Below are 22,184 nucleotides of genomic sequence, written 5' to 3'. Positions count from 1 at the left end.
TGCTGTCAAGTCCAGTACCAGTAATAGCAACCTTGTGAGCATAGAGCTGAGCCCTGCCCACCCCATGCCATCCTCACAGTCTCACACACTTGGGCCCAGTGCTGCCATCACTGTGTCCAGCCACATGGTTGAAGGTCTTTCTCTCCTTCACTACCCCCTCCTTTCCAAGCACGATGTTATTCTCCAAAGAGTAGCCTCTCCTAACAACGTGCCCAAAATCGGAGAGACAAAGCTTTGCCATCCTTGCCTCCAGGAAGCACCCTGGCTGTACCTTCTCTAAGACATCTGCTTGTTCTCCTGGCCGTCCATGGGATGTTCAATGCTCTTCTCCAACACCACAGTTCAAAGGCATCAATTCTTCTTCTGTCATCTATTCATTGTCCAGCTTCCAGATGCATAGCAAGTGATTGAAAAGACCATGGTCTGAACCAGTTGCACCTTAGTCTTCAAACAGATATTATTGCTCCTCAATAATTTGGATGGGTTTCTGACTGCAGACTTTCCTGGGACAATACGTCTCCTGATTTTCTGACTGCTGGAACCACATATATTGACTGTAGATCCAAGTAAGATGAAGTCACTGACAGTTTGAGTCTTTTCTCCATCTATCGTGATGTCTCACATCGGTCCAATGGTAAAAATCTTTGTTTTTCTTCATGTGAGATGCAATCCATATTGAAGGCAGTAGTCTTTAATCTTCTGCAGCAAGTGCTTCAAGTCCTCTTCACTTCCAGCAAGCAAGGTTATATCTGGATCTGTATAACACAGTTGTTGAATCTTCCTTCCCTCCGGATTCCACTTATTTCTTCATAGAGAATCATCTCCTCCGCATCTACATGGAATGGGTATGGAGAGAAGCAACAACCCTGACACACATCTTTCCTAATTTAAACCATGTAGTAGTGTTCTCTTTCACCATTCACACACCTTCTTGGTCTAGATAGAGGTTTCAGATGAACACACTTATGTCTTCTAGGATTCCCATTCTTCTCAGTGTCTGCCATAATTTGTTATGATCCACACAGTCGGATTCCTTCGCATAGCCAATAAAGCACAAATAGACATTCTTCTGGTACTCTTTGTTTTCAGCCAGGATCCATCTGACTCCAGCAGTGATCCTTAGTGCCATGGCTTCTTCTGAACCCAGCTTAAACTTCTGGCAGTTCTCAGTCTATGTACCCAAATGACGTGTTGTGGTTGTTGTTGTTATGTGCTGTCGAGTCGCTTGTGACTCATAGTGGCCCTATGTACAACAGCTCTGAACCCTGCTCTATCCTGAGCCAACCTTATCATCCGTGACACACCTACTCCTGTAATCCCAGTCACTGAGTCAATCCATCTCATCCAAGGTCTTCCTCTCTTCTGCTGTCCCTCCACCCTCCTAAGCATTATGTCCCTCTCAAAGGACTGGTCCTTCCTTGCAACATGCACAAAGTATGTCAGGCAAAGCTTCAGAATCCTTGCCTCCAAGGAGTAGCCTGGTCTCACCCTCTCTAGAACGAACCTGTTTGTTCTCCTAGCAGTCTATGGTATACTCAGTACTTTTCTCCAGCACCACAGCTCAAGGGCATCCATTTTCCTTCTGTCATTCCTAGTCATTGTCCAGCTTTCTGTTGCATAGTAATGTGAAGAGCATAGCCTTGATCAGGCGCAGCACACCTTAGTCTCCAGCCTGACATCGTTGCTTGTCAGTACTCTGGAGAGGTCATTGATGGCCAACTTAGTCACCATTTATTATTCTCTAGTTTGTTTTTCTTCCTGGCATATGGGTCATGAACAAGTCGACAAGATGGGAGGCAGCTCTGGAGGAACCCTGACGTAGTGAAAAATGTGATGAGCTGCTGAACTAAACGTTGGTGTCTCAAATTCACGTGCTGCTCCATAGGAGAAAGACGGACAGTCTCTCCTGTAGAGATCTCCAGTCTCCGAAACTTCACGGAGGGTCTCTGTGAACCAGAGTTGACTGAGTGGCTGTTTGGGTTTGTAAATTTGCTTTTCTTCCTTGAAGGTGCGTTGTAGTTGAGAACAAGCAGACATGGCAGAGGTTGAGGTCCCGTTTCATGTTTGTCCCTGTGTCTTCGCACGAGCCCTTGAACGTGAAGGTTGTGCGTGGAGGTGGGCAATGCGGACGTTGTTTCCTCTTCATTTGCACACACTGTGTCTGGTAGTCTGCTCCTGTTTGTCTGTTCAGGACTCCCAGGTTCCTGCTGTTGGATCAGTCTTCTCAGCTGGACACACCCCCTTGATTTCATAGCCCCCACCTACCTGCAAAGAGACAAGTTTTGTCAGTACCACATTAGATCCATGTGTCTGCTTAAAATACCCCAGTGGCTTTCCACTTCCGTCACAAGAACGCCAAGGCCCTCCTAGTGACTGGACAGGCCCAAGTGGCCTGCCTCCTGGCCCCTCCCCTTCTCACTCACTCAGTCACACGGTCCTCTGAGCTGTACTGCTGTGTACTAGGCCCTCCTGCCTCCCGCCCTTTGCACATTTGCCCCGTGATGCCAGCATCGCTGCCAGGTCCTGCTCCACTTCTTAGGCCCCCGCTCCCTGGAGTCCTGTGAGCAGACCGTTCTAGGATGAACATCGCTGTCTCCTGCCTCCCCACTCCGTTACGTCTGTTCTCCTCCCCACCGGCTTCCCGCCCAGTGCTCACACAGCCTAACAGTACAGAGGTTCAGTGCACGTATTTGCTTGCTGCTCGGCCTCCCTGACAAGATCTAGGAGGCCTGGACTTTGTCTCATTCACGAGCCGCTTCCAGTGCCCAGAACAATGCCTGGGACACCTTGTAGGAGCTCACCAAATCTTGACTGAATCCTTTAAGTTTAGATGTTGTTGTTGTTATGTGCCATCGAGTCACTTGCGACTCATAGCAACCCTATGTACAACAGCCCTAAACTCTGCTCTGTCCTGTGCCAATCGCACTGCCTCTGACACACCCATCCTGATTACCCCAGTCACTTAATCAATCCACCTCATAGAGGGTCTTCCCCTTCTGCGCTGTCCCTCCACCCTCCCAAGCATGATGTCCCTCTCCAAGGACCTGTCCCTCCTTGCAACATGTCCAAAGTATGTTAGACGGAGCCTTAGAATCCTTGTCTCCAAGGAGTAGCCTGGTTTGACCCTTTCCAGGATGAATCTGTTTGTTTTCTTGGCAGTCCATGGTACCCTCAATACTCTTCTCCAGCACCACAGCTCAAAGGCATCAATTCTCCTTCTATCCTCCTTAGTCACTGTCCAACTCTCCGATGCATAACAAGTGATAGCAAAGACCATGGCCTGTATCAGATACACCTTAGTCTCCAAAGAGACACCATTGTTCTTCAGTACTTTAGAGAGGTCCCTAACAGCAGACTTTCCCATGGCAATATGTCTTCTAATTTCCTGGCTGCTGGTGCCGAGAGTGTTGACTATGGAGCCAAGCAAACTGAAGCTGTGAACAATCTCTATCTCTTCATCCATCCTGATGCTGCCAATTGGCCCAGTGGTGAGAATCTTTGTCTAAGTTTAGATATGTACTCTTTTTCTCCTTATTTAATTCCACATATTTTCACATGTCTGTTGTGATTCTTCTTTGACCATTGAGTTACCTTTGAGTTGAATGAGCTTTAAAATAATCAAATTTATGGAGATTTTTCCGTTTCTTGCTACTGGTTTGTAAGTTGGATGCATTGTAGTTAGGTCCATGATACAGCGTCTGTCCTTTGACTCTGTGACTAAGCACATGGTCACTGTTCACAGATGTCTCCCGTAGCTGGACAGGACATGTCTGCAGCTCCGAACACTGTACTATGTACCTTTGTGACCTCGAGCCGGAGACTCCTCTCCAAAGAGCATAAACCCCTTTCCAGAGACGCGAGGAGGGACGAGCAGGCACCCTCTTTAGCAGCAGGAATGTCCACCAGCGAAGCCACCTCCCCCCAGGACATCACAGGATTCCGTGCGGGAAGACCAGTTTGAGGGTCAGGGACACAAGCACAGGCTGTGTCTACGGCCGAGTCAGAGGTGGCCTGACAACTGGTCATCTCTTCTGGGTCTTGGATGTCACTCAGACCGAGTCAGCACATGTCACTAGGGCATCCTCGGGTGTCATCATAGTGCGGACGGCAGTGACCACCCCACACAGAGTCTCTAGCGGGTGCCGTGCCACGTGCTGGGCTCTGGGGTGGGCTGCACTTGTGAACAGGCCCTGATGTCCTCCTTGTTGGTTGCCGTGGCCCTGGCTCTGAGTTAGACGCTGAGTACAGCTCATAGGGAAGAGTCTGTCATCGTGGAACGTTGGATTCGGCAGGAGCGGAAACTAAACCCTCAGCAAGCGGACACACAGTTACAAATGAGAATAGGATTCATTAAAAAGAAACCTGGATCCTGTGGGGGAACCAGAGTCGCTAAGAGGGGGAGGACACACACGAGGGTGGCAGACAGGGCAAGGGCTCTGAGGAGGTGATGATGACACTGGAGCTTGATGATAAGGAGTGAAGCCTGCGCCCAGTGGACAAGGTCTTGTTATGGGAAAGGCCTGGGCTGCGTGGGGCCTGAGGTTGCTCACACACTGCGGCCATGCGCAGGCGCCGGATTAGAAGGGCACAAGGGCCCGCCCAGGCTCAGGGATGTGGACTCTGAGCTAAATGAGAGGCCCTGCAAGACTTTAACTAAAGGAATGACCGTGGTGCTTCCTAAAGACCTCTCCTAGCTGCCTGGGTGGTGGTGGTTGTGTCCTGCTGAGTTGGAACCAATCCATAGCTGACCTTCCAACGTGTGTTCAGAGGTAATTGATCACTCAGGAGGAGACTGCCCATCCTTCTCCATGGAGCAGCTGGTGCATTTGTACTGTTCTTTCAGGATTGCAGCACGCGGGCTGTTGTGGTGTCACTGAGACAGTGCCGTTGTGGCCTCGACTTGGGTCAGTGCAGACAAGGGGCGGGCCTTGCTGCAGTCAAGGTGTCATAGTCTAGGATTAGTTTGCTGGAGGCCAGGGTTGTAGTCACTGCAGCCTAGGGTGAGAGTCGTTGTAAGCAAGGACAGTCATCGTAGACCAGGAATATGTGTTACTGTTGCCTGGGGCAGGTGTCTGCAGACAGGAGCGTGTATCTCTGTCATCAGACGTGCTGTCACAGTGCTCCAGAGTAGGTGTCACTGTAGATGGGGCAGGCATCACTGTCAGGGACAGCCATCGTAGGCCAAGGACAGGCCTTACAGTGGCCTGGGGACAGGAGTCTGTAGACTGGAGTGGGTGACACCGTAGGCAGGGGTGGTGTCTGAGTTTGGGACATGCATCACTGTCAGGAACGGGGTCATTAGAGTCTGAGATATGTGTCACTGTGCTTCAGGACCTTCCAGGGATGGCTGTCATTGTAGACCAGAGATAGGTGTCACTGGGTCTGGGGATGTGAGTGTCTCGGTGCTGAGGATGACTTGCTGTCCCGTGGGGATTGCTGCTGTCACAGCAGTTTGGTTGATGACCATATAGATACAGCAAAGCGGATGGATTTTCAGAGAAACTTTTGGAACTGAAAGGGCCTCCTAATATATCAGTGTGTGGACACAGGCCAGGAGTGCAGGGGACACCTACTTGGTGGGCTGTGTCCTAAGCTGGAGAGGTGCCTTTTGCTCAGGAAAAACTGGGAGAAGGTGGATTTTTAGGGTGGGGTGGGGTTTTTTGGTGTGGTTTTTTGCTTGTTTTAAGGAAGATTATACAGCATTCACTCTAGGACTTGTCAAGACAGAAGTGCTTGTGAGACCTAGGTGTGGGGAAGTCACACAGGCAGCCAGGGGTACCAGCACAGAGTTTGGTGGAGGTCTCGGGCTGCGGGTGTCTGGGAGGTTGCCAGCCTTTCTGAGTGGAAGTTGTCCAGGCTGCCGTCAGAACCCCCCTGGGAGCTCTGAAAGGCTGTGGCGCCGGGTCGCCGAGTCTAAGTCAGCTCTGGCTGGGCAGGCGGCCCATCTCCAGCCAGCTCCGAAGCTCCCTGGGGACCCTGATCTGCAGCCAGCCTTGATAAGCACTGACTTACGGAAAGCGTGGCTCGAGAACAGAGAGGACCTCAAACTGAACCCTGAGAAGTTGACATTTAGAGGTCAGAGGGACAGGAGCTGCCAACCGGAGACCACAGAGAAGCTGCAGACTGAGATGGGAGATGGAATAATGGGTGCTGGTGCCAGGGAGCCAACAAAGAGAGCTTGATCGGGGCCTGGAGCTGCAGCCAGCCTCCTGCGCTTTGCCTCCATGATCGCCTGGCATGTGTGCTGTACCTGGTCCAGGGTTTTATGTGATCAAACACTGAATCCTTTTCAAGTCTACTCAGACTACTTGAGTCAAGATATACAGAAGCTGCTGGTCAGAAAGTTGTTTTGTGAGGAAGAAATTGAGATAAGGAGAGTTCATTCTATCTTACAGCAGTTCCCTGGATAAGTGTTTTTTATGTCCTTTCAGCCTAAGGTTACCTTTTCCAAGTAAACTGCAATTTCCCAGTCATTCTGAGACCAGAGGCCTCCCTGCCTGGGCAGTGCCTGCATCTGAGGACAGCCGCGATAACTCTCCTGCGTGTGTGTCTGTACTTGACCAGGGCGTTTTTGTCTCACTGCTGATGCTAACAGGGAATGATGGGGCTCAGTGGCTTACAGTTCTTGTTGTTAGGTGCCATTGAGTCAAAGACGACCCATTGTGACCCCAGGGACAACACATCTGAACTCTCTCATATCCTGTGCCATCCTTACACTTCCTGACACATTAAAGCCCATTGCAGCACTCACTGTGTCAGTCCACCTTGAGGGTCTTCCTCTCCTTCACCGACCCTTCACCTTTCTGAGCATCATTTCCTTCTCCAAGGAATAGCCCCTTCTAGCAACATACCCAAAGTATGTGAGGCAAAGATTTGCCTCCAAGGATCACTCTGTTCCCTTTCCTAGACGTATTTGTTTGTTCTTTCAGATGTTGTCTAAGTAGGAGAAAACAGGACATTGGGGCACAAGGCTGTGAGCTTCTCTCTGAAAAGGCCTGAGGGAGTAAGAATAGACAGCCCCTCACTGCCTCATAACAGAAAGCAGGTAAAGAGCCTATTGCTCAGTCCCATGGTGCCTCTAGAGCCCAGAAGCAGAAGTTCATTTATTCATTAATTATTCACAGTTATGGTACCAACAATGGGGTTTGTTAAGGAAGTGAGTGGGGGAAGCAAAGAATATCTCACAATACAAGTCCTGGCTTTAGCCCAGCAGTTCCAAGGAAGGCACAATTCCTCAATAAATTGAGACCCTAGTTTCAGTTTAGCGTTCAAATCCAAATCATCTGGCAAGATTTGCCTCAGAGCAGTTATAACCAAATTATCCAGCAAGGTTTGCCTCACAGCGTTTATAAGTCAGCTTCTCCTTCAGACATCCAGTGAGAAAACCAGACCTTTAACTGTGGCCAGCACAAATGCAAGAAACTTCAAGTCACATCTTATCACTGTTTGTCCACAGCAATGCCACAGTGTCTCCACCACCAAGGTCTCACTCTCACCGGGATCTTGCTGCCACAAGCCTTGCTTGCCTCAAATCTTGCTGCTCATTGTGGGAAGCACACTTTCTCTTATACTAGTCCCACAGCTCTTGGTGATTTGCAGGACCATATGCCTACAGTTAAGGTGGCTGGAGACAAGAGACTAAATAGCTAAGCAAAGCCAACTTTTAGGCTAACACCACAACAGTCTATGGATGTTCAGTGCTCTTCTCCAGCACCACAGCTCAAAGACATCAGTTCTTTTTCTGTCATCCTTATTCATTGTCCAGCTCTCACATGCATAGCAAGTGATCAGAAAGGCTATGGTGTGAATCAGACGCACCTGGGTCCTCAAACAGACATCATTACTCCTCAGTAATTTAGAGAGGTCCTTACCTGCTTTATACTAGTACATTCAAATTACACAATCAGTTCTCTCCCACACTGATAGATTAATTTAAAACACAATTAAAATCCTCCCTCCGTTAGTGAAGCCGGTGCTGGCAGGTGTAGTGTCAGAGGTTACCAGGGGCCGTGTGTCCAGTCTGATGATCAGTGGAAGGGACCTCAGCCTAGAAAGCCATTTGTGGGGTGAGTTTCCTGTGAAGCTGTGGGGGTGTCTTGGGCGTAAATTTTGACGCATAAATAAAGTACTTTTTAAACGTGAAAAAAAAAAATCCTACCTCTGTTTTGTTGGAGGTTCTGTTTGGGTAGAAATTGACAAGTGGATTTTTAAACTTATATGGAAATGCAACAATTAAGGAGAGCCAAGATGAGCTTGAAAAGAAAAACCAAATTGAAAAACCTCACCACTGTTGGAAAACTCACACTATTGGCTATTGTTGTTGTGTGTTGTCAAGTCAGAAATGACTCCGAGGTGGCTGTCCAGTAGATCTCCAGAGATTGTAAATCACAGAGGAGGATATCACATCTTTCTTCCCCAGAGCAGCTTGTGGATTCAATCAGCATGCCTTTGGACTGGCAGCACGACTCCTTACCTCTAAGCCACGAGGACTAGCAAGACCAATTACAAAGCAGTGGGAATTACTAGGAACTAATGAGACAAGTCCCATTCTTCCTTCACCGTGCCTTCCGGTGGTGGCTTGTGTGCAGCTGTGATGCTGGAAGCTTTGCCACTGGTGTTTCAGGTACTGGCAGGGTCACCCACAGTGGACAGGTTTCAGCAGAGCTTCCAGACCAAGACAGAATAAGAAACAAGGCTGGCCAGCCACTTCTGCAAATAGCAGGCTTTTGACGAGCACGTGAATAGCAGAAGAGCACTGCTGGATTTACTGTCGGAAGATGAGCCCCTCCGGTCAGAAGGCACCCGAGATCGGACGGGAAGAGCTGCCTCTTCAGAGTAAAGTCTGCCATCACGACACGGATGGAGTAGAACTTCCACCTGGTGAAAGATGTGGCAGGCCTGAGAATGAGGAGCAGCTGCAGACACCCACTAACAACTGCTGTTGTTACGTGCCGTTGAGTCGGAAGTGACTCCTAACTGACCGCCATGTAGGTTTTCTGAAGCAGTTCATCTCACAGGAGATTACTCATCTCGTTCTCATAGAGCAGCCGTTGGATTCAAATCTCTGGCCTGTAGGTTGGCAGCGCGACTCTTTACCACTAAGCCATCAGAACTATTAATAATTGGAACCTGGAATACATGAAGTATGGATCTGGGAAAATGAAAAGTTGTCCAAAAGATGTCAAGGAGGGGCCAGTCTCGGAAAAAGGCATGATACTGGAAAGGTTGTATGAAATCCCAAGAGAGGAAAAATGGTATGTGGTGATAAAGATCGGGGTGGGGTGACCTCTGAGGAAGGAGCATGAGGTGCTTGATCTGGACAGTAACAAAAGCAGCACAGTGGACGGCTCTCACAAGCAGAAACCTATCCTTTTGAAGTTTAGGGGCTCTTGTTTTCCTGTTAGGGGCTGTCAAGTTGAGTAGGACTCGTAGTGACTCTGTGAATAACAGCGATGAACTTTGTCCCGTCCTGTGCCGTCCTCAGAGTTGCTGTGTCAGCCCATCTGGTCGAGGGTCTTCCTCTCCTTTGCTGTCCATCCACCTTTCCAAGCATCATGTCCCTCTCCAAGGAGTAGCCTCACCACGAACATGCCTAAAGTGTGGGAGACGAAGCTTTGTCATCCTTGCCTCCAAGGAGCACTCTGGCTGCACCTTCTATAAGACACATCTGTCTGCTCTTTTGGCAGTCAATGGGAGATTCACGACTCTTTTCCAACACAACGACTCAAAGGCATCAGTTCTTCTGTCTTTTTTATTCATTGTCCAGTTCCCAGATGCACAGCAAGTGATTGAAAAGACCATGGCCTGCATCAGGCGTGTTGTAGTCCTCAAGCTGATATCATTACTCCTCAGTAATTTGGAGAGGTCCCTGACTGCAGGCTTTCCCAGTGCAATATGACTGTGGATTGCAAGTGAATTGATGGTGGATCCAAGTAGAATGAAGTCATTGACTTCAGAAGGCTAGAAGCCTGAATTCAGGACATGAGCTCCAGGGAAGAACATCCTTTCTCTGCTCGATACGAAGATTCCTTATCAGCTTTAAGCATCTGCAGGCAGAGGGTGCCTTGAAAATGTCCACATATGTTGGTGTCAGTCAGGCCCTGGATCCAAGAGCCCCACCAAGTCCAAAGAAGGAGCTCCACTCCTGCCTCTTCCTTCTCCATGCTGCGGGCCCTGCCTGCTGCCGTCTCTCTCCTGTTATGTCTTGAAAGAGAAAAGGTCATGCAGACCCCACCTGCTTACATGTGACCAGATCTGCGACCAAGTAAGGACGATGCGTCCCACCCTAATCCTGCCTTGTTAACATAAAAATATAAACTTATGCTCGTTGTTGTTCTGTGTGCCAACAAATCACCTATAACTCATAGCAACCTTATCTACAGTGGCTCTGAAGCCTGCCTTGTCCTGAGCCAGTCTCACCGACTCTGACACACCTACCCCCATTGCCCCAGTTACTGTATCAGTCCATCTAATCCAGGGTCTTCCTCTCCTGCACTGTCCCTCCACCATTCCAAGCAGAGACTGTTCCCTTCTGAGCACGTGGCCAGAGTATGTGAGATGGAACTTCACAAGTCTTGCCTCCAAGGAATAGCTTTGTTTCACCCTCACCAAGACAGACATGTTTGTTCTCTTAGCAGTCCAGAGTTCAACACTCTTCTCAAGCACCACAACTCAAAGGCATTCTTCTGTCATCCTTAGTCATCATCCAACTCTCTGATGCATACCAAGTAATTGTGAAGACCATGGCCTGGATATTAGGCACACCTTGGTCTCTAGACTGACATTACTGCTCTTTAGCACTTTGGAGAGGTCCCTCACAGCAGATCTCCTTAATGCAATTAATCTTTTGATCTCCTGACTCCTGATTCCAAGAGTGTTGATTTAGAACCAAGCATGCTGTTATTGTTAACAGTCACAACCTCTTCTCCATCTATCAGTGGTGAGAATCTTTTGTCTTCTTGGTATTGAGCTTTAATCTGTATTGAAGACTACCGTCGACCTTCTACAGCAAGTGGTTCAGGTCCCCTTCAATTTCAGCAAACAAGAATGTGTCATCTGCATAACATAGGTTGTTGATGAATCATCCTCCAATCCTGATGCCACATTCTGCTATATAAAGCCCAGCCTCTTTAATCTATCCCACATTTAGATTGAAAAGATACGTGCCAGGATGTATCCCTGATGTGCTCCTTTCCCTAATTTTTGAACCATACAGTGTTTCCTTGCTCTATTCTGAGGATTGCTTCCTGGCTTAAGTGTAGGTTTCATATGAGCACAATCACATATTCTGGAATTCCTATTCCCCTCAAGGTCAGCCACAATTTGTTGTGATCCACACAATCAATTGCCTTTGCATAGTCAATGAAACACAGATAGACATTCCTCTGGTACTCTTTGCTTTCTGCCAAGATCTATTTGACATAGGCAATAATGTCTCTAGTGCCATGGCCTCTTCTAAAATCAGCTTGTATTTCTGGTTATTCTCTGTCAATCTAATATTCCAGTTGTTTTTGGATAATCTTCTACAGGATTTTGTTATCAGAGAGTTGGACAATGACTAGGAAGGATAGAAGGAAAATTGATGCCTTTGAGCTGTGGTGCTGGAGAAGGGTATTGAATGTACCATGGACTGCTAGGAAAACAAACAGATTCATCCTGGAGAGCGTTAAACCAGGCTGCTCCTTGTAGCCAAGGATTCTGGGGCTTCATCTGACATACTTTGGACATGTTGTAAGGAGGGACCGGTCCTTGGAGAGGGACATCATGCTTGGGAGGGTGGAGGGACAGCGCAGGAGGGGAAGACCCTCTATGAGGTGGATTGATTCAGTGACTGGGATAATCGGGATGGGTGTGTCAGAAACAGTGCGGTTGGCACAGGACAGAGCCGAGTTTAGAGCTGTTGTACGTAGGGTCGCTATGAGTCACAAGTGACTTGACGGCACATAACAACAACAACACAATATTAGAGATATTGTTTGATAATTTTCACCCTGTGTCAAACGGTCACCTTTTTTAGAATGGAAATAAATATGGATTTCTTCCGGTCAATTAGCCAGGTAGTTGTCCTCCAGATTTCTCGGCACAACGTGGTGAGCACGTCCAGGGCAGCATATGTTCGCTGAAATATGTCAGTTGGTATTCCATCAATTCCTGGGCCCTTGTTTTTGGCCAATTCCTTCAGAGCAGCCTGAACTTGCTCCTTTATCACCATTGACTCTTGATTGCATGTTATTTCGTGAAAATCTTCTCTGTCTGCCAATTCTTTTTGACACAGTGACTCTTTGGGCTCCTTCCATCTTCTTTAAATGCTTCCTAGATTATTCAGTATTATGCCCACAGCATTCTTAAATATTGCAACTCAAGGCTTAAATTTCTTCTTCAGTTCCTTCAGCTTAAGACATTTTGAGTGAGTTTGGCTGTTTTGATTTTCCAACTCCAGCCCTTTGCACATTTTTTATAATACTTTCCTTTGTCTTCCTGAGCTGCCCTTTGAAGTGCTCTTTTCAGCTCCTTCCTGATTTCTTCCCTTTGCTTTGTCTTCTCAGCATTCTAGTATAATATTTAGAGTCAGAATCTTCTAACATCCATCTTGGCTTTCTTCCTCTTCCTTATTTCTTCCTCCTCTGTCTTTGTAATGACCTTTTGCGTTCTTTGTGGATGATATTCTTGATATCCTCCCACAGCCCATCTCATGTTCATTCATTAGTATTCAAGGACTCAAACATTTTCCTGAGGTGATTTTCAAATTCAGGTAGGATAGACTCAAAGTCAGATACTGGTTCTTGTGGGTTTGATTTAACTTTCTTTGGTCTGAACTTGCATATGAGTACTGTTCATCTGTTGCACAATCAGCACCTGGCCTAGTTTTCACACCTAATGGAACTTCTCCAACAATACTTTCTACAGATGTAATCTATCTGATTCCTGTGCATACCATTAGGTGTAATCCATGTGTATGGTCGCTATTTATATTTCTTATAAAAAGTATTTGCAATTAATAAATCACTGATGATACAAAAGTCTGTTATCTTCTTTGAGCACTTACTAGCCTAATTCTGCCTTAGAATTCAAGCCCAAAGTTGCAATACTTAGAGACGCTTTTGACAAAATCTTAAAGGATCCAGGAAGGGTCAAAAGAAGATGGCTCCCAGAGCACATTATACTGAGTGAAATATCTCAGTCACAAAAGGACAAATACTGCATAATGCCACTGTTGTAAGATGAGACTGACATCAGGGTTGGGGGGAGACTGAGAAAGATGGGATAAATTATGTTTCCTGCATTGAAACAGATGAGGGAGAGAACTGTTTAAAAGGGATATGTGATTAGGTATTATTGTCATGACAGGAGTCCAGAACGAAGGCTGCACAGTGGAGTGGACTTGAGGGGAGGGATTGTATAACAATGAAAGAATTTGTCTTTTTACTTTTCAAAGAGAAGAGCGAACTTGGGGGAGAGGTGAGTAGGGAGAAAAGAGCAACAATGAATGAATGGAAATCCTAAGTCTCTGTAAATTTTCATTAAAATTAATAATTATTTTTAAAAAGGTTAAAAAAAGAGATTGTCTGTCTTTCTCTTGTGAAGCAGCTGGTAGTGCAGCTACTTACCACTCGGCCACCAGGACCCTTTATGCATATTTCAACTTTTTAAAGACGCATAATCATAATCTACAGCTTCCTCCAGAAATCATGCCCAGACAACTATGCTTCAAATGTTGAGTGTTCTCAAAACTTTCAAGTCTTCTGTTTGTAGACATTTTCTTGTTTGCTTCTCATATGGCAACTCGCAGGGACTGGGTTAGATTTCACTATCTCAAGAGGAATATTCTTTTCACCTTCCTGGGAATAGACTGTAGCTCCTGTGTTTGTTGTTGTTAGGTGCCATTGAGTGGAGTACAACTCATGACGACCTGTGAACAAAAGATCTGAACCATGTACCATCCTGCGCCATCCTCACACTTCCTGACACACAGGAGCCCATTGCAGCAGTCACTGTGTCAGTCCACCTGGTCAAGGGTCTTCCTCTCCTTTGCTGACCCTCCACCTTTCCCAGCATCGTGTCCTTATTCAAGGAATAGCCCCTCTTAGCATATTCTTGCCTCCAAAGAGCACTCCAGCTGCAACCTCTCCAAGACATATCTGTTCATTCTGTTGGCCGTCCGTGGGATGTTCGGTGCTCTTCTCCAGCACCACAGCTCAGGCATCACTTCTTTTTCTGTCATCTTTATTAATTGTCCAGCTCTCAGATGCATGGCTAATAATTGGAAAGACTATGGCCTGAATCAGACACACCTTAGTCTTCAAAATGACATCACTACTCCTCAATGATTTGGAAAGGTCTCTAACTGCAGATTTTCCTTATTTCCTGACTGCTGGTACCAAGGGTGTTAATTATGGGGCCAAGCAGGATGAAGATGTTGACCGTTTCAATCTCCTCTCCAACCATCACGATGCTGCCTATCAGTCCAGTGGTAGAATCTTTTGTTTTCCTGACAGTGAGATGCAATCCATACGGAAGACCACATTCCTTGATCTTCTGCCACAAGTGCTTCAAGTCCTCAATTTCAGCGAGCAAAGTCGAGTCATCTGCATAACACAGGTTACTGATGAGTCTCCCTCCAAACATGGTGCCACGCTTTTCTTCACAGAGTCCAGCTTCTCAGATAATTTGCTCAGCAGACAGGTTGAATAGGTATGGAGAGAGCATACAACCCTTGCACACTCCCTTCCCAATTCCAAACCATGCAGTGCTCCCCTGCTCTGTGCGTACAACACCCTCCTGGTCCTGGTATAGATTCCACATGAGCACAATCAAGTATTCTAGGATTCCTGTTCTTCTCAATGTTAGCTACAACTTGCTGTGATCTACATAGCCCAATGGCTTTGCATAGTCAATAAAACATAAATAGACATTATTCTGGTATTCCTTGTTTTCAGCCAGGATCCATCTGACATCAGCAGTGATATCCCTGGTGCCACGGGCTCTTCAAATCCTCCTTGAACTTCTGGCAGTCCCCTATCTATGTACTTTTCCAATCATTTTTGAATGATTTTCAATAGTATTTTGCTTGCATGTGATATCGACGATGTTATTATGTGCTGTCGAGTCACTTTGTTCAATAATTTCCACATTCAGTCAGATCACCTTTCTTGGGAATGGGAACAAATATGGATCTCTTCAAATCTTTTGGCCAGACACCTGTCCTCCAGATTTCTGCCAAAAACTGGTGAGTGCATCTAAGGCTGCATCTGTTAATTGAAACAAGTCAATTGGTATCCCATTGATTCCTGGGGCCTTATTGTTTGCCAATGCCTTCAATGTAGCTTTCTACTTCCTCCTTCAATACTATCAGCTCCTGTTATATGGTACCTCTTGGAAATTTTCAGTGTCAATCAATTCTTTCTGGTATAGTGATTCTGTTTATTCTCTCCATCTTCTTTTGATGCTTTCTGGTTCATTCAATATATTGCCCATAGCATCTTTCAGTATTGTAAAATGAAGCTAAAATTTGCTTTTCAGTTCTTTCAGCTTGAGAAATGAAGAGTGAGTTCTTCCCTGTTTATTTTCCAGTTTACGCTCTCTACACATTCCATTATACTACTTTGCTTTGTCCTACGGAGCTGCCCTTTATGTCTTTTGCTCAGTTCTTTGATTTTTACATGTTTTCCTTTTGTTTTGGCTTCTTGACACTCCAGTGCAATATTTAGAGTCTCTTCTGACATCCATTTCGACTTTTTCTTTCTCCTCTGTTTTTGTAATGACCTTTTGCTTTCTTTATGGATGATATCCTTGATTTCATCCCACAACTCACTGGTGGTCCTTCGATCACTGGTGTTCAGTGCTTCAAACCTATTCTTAAGAGGATCATGAAATTCAGAAGGAATTTATTCACAATCATATTTTGGTTCTTTTGAGTTTATTTTAATTTTCTTTGGCCTCAGTTTGAACCTGCATATGAATAATTAGTGATCTGACCCACAATCTGCTCCTCATCTAGTTTTGACTGCAAATATTGAGTTCCTTAATGATTTCTTCCATTAGTGTAATGAATCTGATTCCTATGCAGCCCATCAATTGAGATCCATGTGTAAAGTTATAGTTTGTGCCTTTTAAAAAGAGGTATTTGCAATATATGTCATTGTAAATACAAAATATAATCATTCTGCGAGCTCTGGTGGCTGGCCTAGTGGCAAGAAGCTACACTGCAATCCCAGAGGTACATGGTTCAAATCCACCAGATGCTCTGCTGGAGAAGGAGGGACAATCTCCTCCTGTACAAGTCAAATCCAATTTGATGGTACACACACAAAAAATAATAAAATAAATTTAAAAAATAATCATTCTATTACTAGCCTCATTTCTATCCCATATCTAGCCCATATTTTCCAACTACTATACCTTCTTCACTGCTTCCTACTTTTGTATTCCAGTCATCAGTTGTCATTAACACATCTTGAGTGCATCTTCAGTTAATTTCACTCTGCAAACTTGGGTAATAATTCTCAATTTCTTCCTTTTTGGCTCTTGAGGTAGGAACATATATTTGAATGATAGTCATGTTAATGGGGCTTCTTTATATGTATATGGATATTAACCTATCACTCACAACATTGTATTTCAGGATAGAACTTGAAATTGACTTTTTGACTATGAATGCAACGCCAATCTTCTGTTTTCATTCCCAGCATAGTACACCATGTGATTATCTTACTCTAAGTGGCCGAAGCTGGTCCATCTCATCTCACTAATACCTAGTATGTTGCTGCTCATGTGTTCCATTTCATTTTTAATAATCTCCACTTTTCCAGCATTCAAGTTAACGTACATGCCATGTTCCAATTGTTAAATGATGTTTGTTATTGTTTTTCCTCATTTCAACTGACTTCCAATCTAGGTGCTAGAACTACACTACTATAGCTATCCCATTTCTTTAGTGTTCATAGGGTTTCCAAATGCCTGTTGTTATTTAGGAAGCACATGGCCTATCCTGCTTCCTAGCCTGCCTTAATCAGGGAGCTCCACCAAAACATGTCCACCCTGGGCAACCCTTAAAGCATTTGACACACCATTAGCACAGATGTCAGTATCACAGCAACCCCAAGTTATCTCAGTACAGCAAACTGACATACAAGTGCTGTATCCTTTAGAACAACAGTTCTCCTCAAGCACAGTTAACACCCAGTTTACAATCAGCTTTTAAGTAAATAAAAAACACCTCCAGGATCCAACTGCTCCAAGCTGGAGACTCATTCTCAGGCAGGACCTAACTGACATTTAAATACAAAAGCCCTCCCACCAGATCCTGTTTTCTTAAGCAAGAGGCTTTCAACCCACAGCTGATTGCAAATGAAATCAGAAACAGCTAATCAGCTTACACTTGATTGTTAACACAGTGAGAAACTCCCAAACAATGTACATCCAGCTTTCAAGTAAATCAGAATCACCCTTCAGGATCCAACTTCTCCAAACTCCTATGCTGACAACAAAATTAATTTGAATATGATAAGGATTTGGAAGCAGGAGTGGCATCCACTTCTGAAACAGCTTGCCTCTGGAAATTCTATGAACATGGAGAAACAATGAAAGTTATACAAGTGTGCAGGTCTTTTGTTCATAGGGTTGCTATGAGTCGTGTGCAGCTCGATGGCACTTAACAACAACAACAGGATAAGGATGTGGCACTTGATAAATTTGGCTTACGATGAATTTTCATTTTTAAAAATATGCCCAACATAAACCAAGTATTCTTAGGGTTTTTTCCAGCTGATCATAAGTGTTCAAAGGAATTGTATTGGTGAATTTATTTTTATTTTTCAGTTGAATGTTCTACAAGACCTTCACCCATTACCCAAGATCATTTTGGAATATAGGCAGGTATGTGAAAGCATTTTTGTAGAGACTTGGTGGTGAAAAGGAGCTTGTGAGAGCAGGCCAGCTGACTGGATTCCCGTGTGGCTGAAGCTGTCCCATGTGTGATCTAGAGTGAAGGCGTCTTGTAGACAGAGGCAGGTGACATGGGTTTGAGTTGTCTACTAAAGGAGCTTAGTGCAATGTGAGTGGGTCGAACCCCTTTGTTTCAAGTTGCCCTCTAGCAGCCCAACTTTCTTGAGCTCTGATATAATTTTACTCAATGTGTAGTCTGTCTTGCTCCACATTGTGACTCCAGGGAGCCTGCATGAAGGAAACGGTGCTGTAACAATGGCAACACCTTCCACTTATAACCAAAACAAAGACAGACCTGGGACCTGCTGCCAAGATTGTTCTTGTTTGTCAGTTCATTGATTCTGACTCACAGCACCCAGAGGATTGCCTAGACTGTGACTATTATGGGATGTAGATCGTCAGTCCTACACCCAGAGATCTCCTAGACTGTAACCATTATGGGATGTAGATCGTCAGTCCTACACCCTGAGGATCTCCTAGACTGTGACTATTATGGGATGTAGATCATCAGTCCTACACCCCGAGGATCTCCTAGACTGTGACTATTATGGGATGTAGATCGTCAGTCCTACACCCAGAGATCTCCTAGACTGTAACCATTATGGGATGTAGATCATCAGGCCTACACCCCGAGAATTTCCTAAACCATAACCCTTACAGAGTGTCGATCACCAGGTCTTGCTAATCATTCTCTCCCACAGAGTAGCTGGTGGGTTCAAGCTGCTCAATTCTCAGCCATGCACGTAACCATTACAAACCTGGGGGACAGTTGTGTTCTGTCTTATATGGTCCCCATGAGTAAGAATCAGCTTGACAGCAAGCAACAAAAGAAAGAAAATTAACCCAAGTGCAGAAGGAAATATTTGGTATGTTGTTATGGTTTGACTTCAAGGGAAATAATACTTTTCTCATCAGTATCCAGTTGAGATGATGATTAAGAACTAGCCTCCTTCCTCGCCTCACTTCTGGGCCTGGCTAATTACTCACTGACTGTGATTTATTACCTGGCATGAAAATCAATGACTCATTGATAAGTTCCTCTTTCTTCCTGTTCCAATCCTGCCCTCTTTATCATGTGTCTTCTGTGGACTTCCACAGTTCTCTGCTATTCCTGGGCCACATTTATAGCTTTCGCCATAGCTATACCATTGGTACTGGTCCTTGGCCTCCTCTGTTCTAGTGAGGGCTATACACCTTTCACCTTGAAGTATCCTAAAAATTGAAAGAGATATTAAAGAGGATTCCTGCAGGAGACATGTGTGAGAAGTATACTGGAATTCTCATCTTTGCAGCATTTTTTTCATTGCCCAAAATATAGCATTAACTTAAAATGCAAGTGATAGCCTCCATTGTAACTCTCGTATTTAATTCTTGGTGCCACTGAAAATCCTTTCAGGTTTCCTGGGGTCATATTAGTTGGTATCAGAAGTACTTTAAATATTTTTCTAAAAAAAAAGATAACTTTTTTTCATTTTGTAATTTAGGTTCACAAGATCAAGTCAACTTTTGTGGATGGCTTGCTAGCATGCATGAAAAAGGTAACTGAATCTTCAGTAAATTCTGTGGTTAATGCTTATATATGACTTTAACTAGAGACTGATTGTTGTTCAGTACCGTTCAGCCAGAATTGGCCCATAGCTCACCCTCCAACCGAGCAGCTGATGGATCTGAACCAAATACCTTCAGAATTGCAACACAACTTCTTACCTTGAGGCCACCAGAGGGAGGTTTACATAGAGGTCATATATATATATATTTTTTTACTAAATTATCTACTAGTTTTTACTAAATCATCTACTGTTCTTGAAGCAGAAACCGTGATGTTGTTCTCCACCAACCTCTACAGCATTACTTGACATTATGACATAAAACCTTGCATTTCCCTGATAACTGCACAGATGATCATGTTTTTACCCACCTGTTGTTCGCATCACTTTTCTGGAGTCATTTGCCACCTCAGATTTCATCACTTTACTTTTTAGACTACTTGCCTTGTGAAATGTTGTGGTCACACAGTAAGTGATAGTACCTGTCTTCTTTGAAGTCTACCCGCAGGAATTCCCTTCTTAGCGTTCCCTTCATTGTCCCTCAGTCGCTTCCCTCCTCATGCACTGTAATGTGAAGATCTACAAATCTTCACAGTTTCCTTCTTCCCCCATCCCAGATCATGTCTTAGAGTTTGGGAACCCCCGAAGTCCAGGCTTGGGGTTATAGGCCAGACCGCTGTTTTCCTGCAGGACGAGGACAGTGGGCACTGTGTACTGCAGGGGAAAACAAAAGGACCTGACATGCTCTCAATTTAGCCACTGCTCTGAACTGGTTCTTCCCAATTCAGTCATGGCCAATGATGTGAAATTAGAACAGACCCAAATTTGCAAAATGTGATTGGACCAGAATAGGAAAATTTTCAAATCAGTGCCCTTCTAAAAACAATCTCCCACTTAGAAAACACAGACAGTGTGTGTGTCATGAAATTACCAAATCTCTTAAACGACAGAGTCAGAAACAATGGTACCTTGCTCAGAGATGCCAGCCAGCCAAGCTGCTTTGGTTGTTTGTGTTTGGTTGGTTGGTTTTTTTTTTAAATTTATTTTATACATGTTTACATTCAAAGTTCATAAAGTTTATGTACATTGTTTTTCACACCAGACCTTTCCCCTTAACTTTACCAGTCACTCCCTCCACCCATTAAATTGTGCAACCCTTTGTTTAAGGGCCCCCATCTTGGATCCTCATACACACTCTACAATACTTGTCTTTATGAGACTGAGTTAGATGATTTAGCATTATACTCTCCAGTCCCTCCCATGTTGTACGCCAATATTTGTAGCAGCATTATTCACCATAGCAAGAACGTGGAAACAGCCAAATGCACAACCACAGTGGAATGGATTGAGAAACTGCGGTACGTTCCCACAGTGGAATACCATGCAGCACACAGGAGCGATGATTCTGTAAAGCCACACTGCTCTGCGTGTGTGCTGCTCTCCGAGAGTCCTGGCAAAAAATGAGTCGCCTGCGTCAGGCTCCGGAAAGGGCTCTCTAAGCCTGCTCCACTTCTCTCTCCCAGGGCACTTGTGTCCCCCACATTCCAGTTACCATTCTGTTTCACCCAAATTTTAAAAATTAAAATCTATTCTGCTTTTCTTTGGTCAGCCATGAACAGGTTTGAATTTAGCACAGAGTCATTCTGAATTTAAGATGCTTCTGCTTTGCTTTGTTTTTTACTTGATAAAGGGCTTCATTTCCTCTACATGGAACCAGACAGGGACCGTGACTGGACGACTTTCAGCGAAGCATCCCGTAAGTGAGCTGCTTTCTGTGACTGCCGGTCCTTTGCTATGTAATTGAAGTGTTGCCTAGGAGTGTGCTTTTATGGGCACTTAGAATATGATGCTTTTCATTGATGAGGGGACCCCTGTGCTGACAAATGGCTCCATTCTGTTCCTTCACTCAGCCAATATTTATCTAGCACCTCCTGTGTTCTAGGAACATAGTAGGGTGAAGGAGACCTATAAACCCTACCCTCTCAAAGCATGTGAGCAAGCGAGGGGCTAGGTCTTCATTCCAGAAAACGATGCCCTTCAGTGCCAAAAGCAGCAGGGACCCCTTCCCACTGCTTGCTCTTTGTCATCAGGTTATGCTGGGCAGGTGACTTCTGGCTCCCAGAAATGTGGTGAGGTCTCCTGCCATCTAATGAGCAAGTCCATTTATTTTGGTAGAAGATTATCACTGATTGGAAAAAACCTTGTACATGCCCTTGATTTTATGATGCAGCTTGTTGTTGTTACTGTTGTTGTGTACCATCAAATCAGAACCAACTCATACATAGCTGACCCTCTCATGGGTTTTCAGAAGCAATAAATCACACAGGAGGACACTACCCATCCTGTCTCGCAGAGCAGCTGGTGGATTTGAGCTACATACCTTCAGAGTGGCAGTGCAGCCCCTTACCACTCGGCCACCGGAGCCCTCTGATACTGATGACGTAGCTTAGTAGCATTTGAAGTGTTGAACTTGTGCTAAATGGCCTTATACTTTTCTAATTAAAGAAGACTATTTTCCTTTTTTTTTTTTTAACTTTGATAAATGTCGAAAGTTGTAGAGGGGCTTCTGGCCTTTTGTTCATGGGGTCACTATGACTTGTGCTCCCCTCGATAACAATCAACAATAACAAGTGTAAAATGGTGCAACCCCTGTGGAAAGCAGTATGGCGCTTTCTCAAAAAGTTGCAAATAGAG

The 22,184-nt window shown here is 45.1% G+C and overlaps 1 protein-coding gene across 1 annotated transcript in view; it reads left to right on the top strand.

The window, feature by feature from the left end:
* POLN (polymerase (DNA directed) nu) overlaps positions 1-22,184 on the top strand; it is a 296,309-nt gene that overhangs the window by 110,429 nt on the left and 163,696 nt on the right. The window contains exons 12-14 of the mRNA XM_006893654.1: positions 17,818-17,874; positions 19,428-19,481; positions 21,181-21,246. Coding sequence (XP_006893716.1) covers positions 17,818-17,874; positions 19,428-19,481; positions 21,181-21,246 — 177 coding nt within the window. The remainder of the gene's footprint in view (positions 1-17,817; positions 17,875-19,427; positions 19,482-21,180; positions 21,247-22,184) is intronic.

Source organism: Elephantulus edwardii, unplaced genomic scaffold (genome assembly GCF_000299155.1).
Source record: "Elephantulus edwardii isolate Elephantulus edwardi_28Jun2011 unplaced genomic scaffold, EleEdw1.0 scaffold00129, whole genome shotgun sequence".
Classification (NCBI taxonomy): Eukaryota; Metazoa; Chordata; class Mammalia; order Macroscelidea; family Macroscelididae; genus Elephantulus; species Elephantulus edwardii.
Note: the sequence above shows the minus strand (reverse complement) of the source record. Positions and strands in the feature narration are given on the sequence as shown.